Source organism: Myotis davidii, unplaced genomic scaffold, assembly GCF_000327345.1.
Source record: "Myotis davidii unplaced genomic scaffold, ASM32734v1 scaffold2398, whole genome shotgun sequence".
Taxonomy (NCBI): domain Eukaryota; kingdom Metazoa; phylum Chordata; class Mammalia; order Chiroptera; family Vespertilionidae; genus Myotis; species Myotis davidii.
Window position 1 is genome coordinate 5,269 of NW_006289333.1, and position 5,593 is coordinate 10,861.

General features: G+C 38.2%; 1 protein-coding gene across 1 annotated transcript in view; it reads left to right on the plus strand.

The window, feature by feature from the left end:
* Nucleotides 1-1,427, plus strand: part of LOC102769201 (butyrophilin subfamily 3 member A2) — a gene marked incomplete at its 3' end in the record, with an annotated part of 5,519 nt that extends 4,092 nt beyond the window's left edge. The window contains exon 4 of the mRNA XM_006761457.2: nucleotides 1,410-1,427. Within this exon, the coding sequence (XP_006761520.2) occupies nucleotides 1,410-1,427 (18 nt within the window). The remainder of the gene's footprint in view (nucleotides 1-1,409) is intronic.
* Between the last annotated feature and the right edge of the window lie 4,166 nt (nucleotides 1,428-5,593).

Below are 5,593 nucleotides of genomic sequence, written 5' to 3' on the forward strand. Positions count from 1 at the left end.
TGCTGGTATGAACATAGGGCTGCATATATCCTTTCTGATTGGTGTTTTTGGTTTCTTGGGATATAGTCCTAGAAGTGGGATTACTGGGTCAAATGAAAGTTCCACTTTTAACCTTTTGAGCAAACTCCATACTGTCTTCCACAGTGACTGGACCAGTCTGCATTCCCACCAGCAGTGCACGAGTGTTCCTTTTTCTCCGCATCCTCTCCAGCATTTGTTGTTTGTTGATTTGTTGATGATAGCCAGTCTGACAGGTGTGAGGTGGTACCTCATTGTTGTTTTGATTTGCATCTCTCAGATGATTAGTGACTTTGCGTATGTTTTCATATGTCTCTGGGCCTTCTGTATGTCCTCTTTAAAGAAGTATCTACTTAGGTCCTTTGCCCATTTTTTTTTAATTGACCAAAAACTGGAACATTGTATCGAAGTAAAGTAGTTCAGAATCCAGATAGTTTAGTCACTGTTGCCATTCATTAATACTCATTTATAATCATCTGTGGCTAATTCAAAATGTGTCCAGTACTGCTTCTCTTCTACAGCCAGTCAGGGGAACGTTCACATTCAATTGCATTACTGCCCGGGTCAGGAGCCCTGCTCCTTACGGGCTTGCTAAAGGTGGTGTTCATGCCTCTGTGATGACGACCTTCGCTCAGCAGAGAAAAGCTGCACGACCCTGGGCAGACAGACCCCTGAGCCACACTTCCACCCGGTCTCACCTAAAGAGCAGGAGGGGCAGCACGTGGGTGCTGGGCTCCCAAGGGAGTGCGACCCGGATCCCCTTTGCCCATTTTTTGATTGGGTTGTTTATCTTCCTTTTGTTAAGTTGTATGAGTTCTCTGTAACTTTTGGAGATTAAACCCTTATCTGAAATAGCATTGGTAAATATGTTCTCCCATGCAGTGGGCTTTCTTGTTGTTTTGTTGATGGTTTCTTTTGATGTGCAGAAGCTTTTTATTTTGATATAGCCCCATTTTTAAATTTTCTCCTTAGTCTCCATTGCCCTAGGAGCTGTGTCGGTAAAGATATTGCTATGACATATGTCTGCTACTTTGCTGCTCCTGTAGTCTTGTAGGATTTTTATGGTTTCCCATCTTATGATTAACTCCTTTAGCCCTTTTGAGTTTATTTTTGTGTATGGTGTAAGTTGGTGATTTTTTGCATGTATCTGATCAGATTTTCCAGCACCATTTATTGAAGAGACTGTCTTGACTCTATTGTATGCTCTTGCCTCCTTTGTCAAATATTAATTGAACATAATGGCTTGGGTTGATTTCTGGGTTCTCTCTTCTGTTCCATTGGTCTATATGTGTGCTCTTGTGCCAGTACCAGGCAGTTTTGAAAACTGTGGCTTGGTAAGATAGCTTGATACCTGGGATAGTGATCCCTCCAACTTTGTTCTTCTTTCTCAGGATTGCTGTGGCTATTTGGTGTCCATTTTTATTCCAGATGAAATTTTGAAGAGTTTGTTATAAATCTTTGAAATATGCCGTTGGTATTTTAATGGGGATTGCATTGAATCTGTAGATTGCTTTGGGCAGTATGGACATTTTAATGATGCTGATTCTACCAATCCATGAATATGGTATGTTGTTCCATTTGTTTATGTCTTCTTCTACCTCTTTTCTCAATGTCCTGTAGTTTTCTGAGTAGAGGTCTTTTACCTCCTTAGTTAAGTTTATTTTTAGGTATCTTAATTTTTTGTGCAATGGTAAATAGGATTGTTTTTTTAGTTTCTCTTTCTGTGCATTATTTGTGTATAAAAAAGCCATAGATTTCTGGGTTATAATTTTGTATCCTGCTACATTGGTGAATTCATTTATTAGGTGTAGTAGGTTTTTTTTGATGGAGTCTTTGGGGTTTTTCAAATTCAAGAAGATAGAAATCCTAGCAAGCATCTTCTCAGATCATAATGGCATAAAATTACAAATCACCAGTATCATGTATAGTACCATGTCATCTGTGAAGGACAGTTTTACTTCTTCCTTTGCAGTTTGGATGCTTTTTATTTCTTCTTCTGGTCTGATCAGTATGGCTAGCACTTCCAGTACTATATCAAACAGGAATAGTGAAAGTGGGCATCCCTGTCTTGTTCCCATTCTTAGGGGGAAATGAGTTTAGTTTTCACCCATTGAGTATGATGTTGGCTGTAGTTTTGTCATATAAGGCTTTTATTATGTTGCGGTATGATCCCTCTCTTCCCACTTTGCTGGGAGTTTTTATCAAGAAAGGGTGTTGAGTTGTCTCAAATGCTTTTTCTGCATCGGTTGATTTGATTATGTGATTTTTATCTCTCAATTTGTTTATTTTTCTCACTCAATTTGATGTATCATGTGTATTGGTTTGGGGATGTTGCACCATCCTTTCATGCCTTGAGGATTTTAGCATCTATGTTCATCAGGAAGATTGGCCTGTAGTTCTCTTTTTTTGTGGTGTCTTTACCTGGTTTTGGACTTAGGGTGATGCTGGCTTCATAGAAAAAGGTTGGAAGTGTGCCTTCCTCTTGAATTTTTTGGAATAGTTTGAGGAGGATAGGGTTTAGTTCTTCTTTGAATGCTTGGTAGAACTCCCCTGTTAAGCCATCTGGACCAGGGCTTTTGTTTACTGGAAGATTTCTGATCAGTGCTTCAATTTCTTCAGTGGTTATCTGCCTACTCAGGTTTTTTTATTCTTCCTGATTGAGTTTTGGGAGCTTGTATTTTTCTAAAAATATGTCTATTTCGTCTAGGTTGTCCATTTTGTTGGAATAGAGTTGTTCATTGTATTTTTTCATAATCCTTTGTATTTCTATGGGCTTGGTTGTTCCTTCAGCTCTTTTATTTCTAATTTTGTTTATTTGGGTCCTCTCTCTTTGCTTCTTGGTGAGCCTGGCTAGAGGTTCACCAATATTGTTTATCCTTTCAAAGAACCAGCTCTTGGTTTTGTTGATCTTTTGTATTGTTTTTTGGTCTCTATGTCATTTATTTCCACTCTGATCTTTATTATTTCCTTCCTTCTGCTTATGCTGGGCTTTTCTTGTTGCTCTCTTTTGAACTCTGAGTAGTGAGGTTAGATAATTTATTACCATTTTTTCTTGTTTTTTGAGGTAGGCCTTTAGAGCTATGAACTTCCCTCTCAAGACTGCTTTCACTGTGTCCCATAGATTTTGGATTGTTGTGTTTTCATTGTCGTTTGTTGCCATGATGCTTTTTATTTCTTCTTTGATGTCTTTGGTAACCTGATCATTATTTAATAGCATGCTATTTAGCCTCCAGGTGTTCGATATTTTTAATTTTTTATTGTAGTTGATTTCTTCTCTATGATCTGAGAAGATGCTTGATATGATTTCTATCTTCTTGAATTTGAAGAGACTTTGCCTGTGCCCCAATACATGGTCAATCTTTGAAAATGACCCATGTGCACTTGAGAAGAATGTATATTCTGTGGCTTAGGGGTGAAATGTTCTGAATATGTTAATTAATTCCATCTGATATAGTGAGTCATTTAGGATTGATGTTTCTTTGCTGATTTTTGCCTAGAGGATTTATCCATGGTGTAATTGGGGTATGGAAGTCCCCTACTATGACTGTATTGCTGTCAATCTCTCCCTTGATATCTTCCAGAAGTTTTTTTTATGTATTTGGGAGCTCCTATATTGGGTGCATATATATTTACCAGAGTTATATCTTCTTGTTGAATTGCTCCCTTTTGTATTATGAAGTGGCCTTAACTCTTGTTATGGCCTTCACTTTGAGTTCTAATTTGTCAGCTATAAATATTGCTACCCCAGCTTTTTTTTTTTTCATTTCCATTTGCCTGAAAAACCTTTTTCCACTCCTTTGCCATAAGTCTGTGTGAATACTTTGTTCTGAGGTGGGTCTCCTATAGACAGCAGATATATGGGTAATATTTTCTTATCCATTCAGCTACACTATGTCTTTTGATTGGGACATTTAATCCATTTACATTTAAAGTTAGCATTGATAGGTACTTGTTTGTCGCAGTTTTTATTCTTTATGCCTGTGTTCCTTCTTCCCTTCCTATTTCTTCTTTTGACAGCAGACCCTTTAGCATTGCTTGCATGGCTGGTTTGGTGGTAATAAACCCCCTTAGTCCTTTTTTGTCTGTGAAGCTCCTGATTTCACCCTCAACTTTGATTGATAGCCTTGCTGGGTACAGTATTCTTGCATTCAGACCATTGCTTTGCATGACTTTGTATATTTCATTCCATTCCCTTCTGGACTGATGTTTTCTGTTGAGAAATCAGTTGATAGTCTGATGGGAGATCCCTTGTAGGTAACTTTCTGCGTCTCTCTGAAAGCCTTTAAGATTCTTACTTTGTCATTGGTGTTTGCCAATTTAATTATCATGTGTCTTGGTGTCGGTCTTTTGGGGTTCATTTTGTTTGGGACTCTGTGAGCTTCTTAGACTTGTATGAGTTTTTCCTTCCTGATATCAAGCAAGTTTTGTGTCATTATTTTTTCAAACAGGTTTTCTAATCATTGCTCAGTTTCCTCTCCTTCTGACGCCCCTATTATGCAGATATTGTTTCGTTTTGTGTTGTCCCAAAGTTCCCTTAGGCTCTCCTCCTGCTTTTTAATTTTTTTTCCAGTTGCTTCTCTGCATGGGTAGTTTTCCCTACCTTCTCTTCCAGCTCACTGATGCTGTCCCCTGTTCCTTCTAGTCTACTGTGGATGCTTTCTATTGTGTTCTTTATTGCAGTGATGTCATTCTTTATTTCTTCTTGGTTCTTCTTCATTTCCTCTTGATTCTTACACATATTGTTGAATTTGTACTTTATCCTTTTCAGCATTGTTATGACTATTGCTCTGAATTTTTTCTCTGACAAATTGCCTGCCTTCAGATTCATCTGGGAATTTGTTGTTTGCATTTCATCTACTTCACTTTCCAGTGATTCCTTGTTTTCTTTTGTACGGGGGCTGTTTCTTTGTCTCCCCATGTTCACACTTCTTAGGGTGTCTGGTTATGTAGTTCTCTCTCTCTCCTGCATTGACTTAAGGCACAAAATACAACACAAGTCACAACACATAGGGCATCAAACACAAATGGATTCACAATACCAATAACCCCAAATAAAGGTGACCAGCAGAGAAAAGAGAATTAGCAGAGAGAAAAGAGTGCAAAAATGATATTGAGAAAAGGAAAACTGTAATAGAGAAAAGAAAGAGAAGGGAAAAAAGAGGAAAAAATATATGTATATGGAGAGAAAACTAAAAAAAAAAAAACTAATCTAAAAAATGCAAACAACAAACACCCAGATGAATCTGAAGAGGCAGAGCTTACTTCTCTCTCTAGTGCAGTGGTTCTCAACCTTACTAATGCCGCGACCCTTTAATACAGTTCCTTATGTTGTGGTGACCCCCAACCATAAATTTATTTTCGTTGCTACTTCATACTGTAATTTTGCTACTGTTATGAATCATAATGTAAATATCTGATATGCAGGATGTATTTAGGCGACCCCCTGTGAAAGGGTCTTCCGACCCGCAAAGGAGTCGCGACCCACAGGTTGAGAACTGCTGCTCTAGGTGATCTCTGACCTTTCTATTCACGGATTGTCTCTCCAGTTGTGTTTAATTCTCCAATTCCGGAGGGT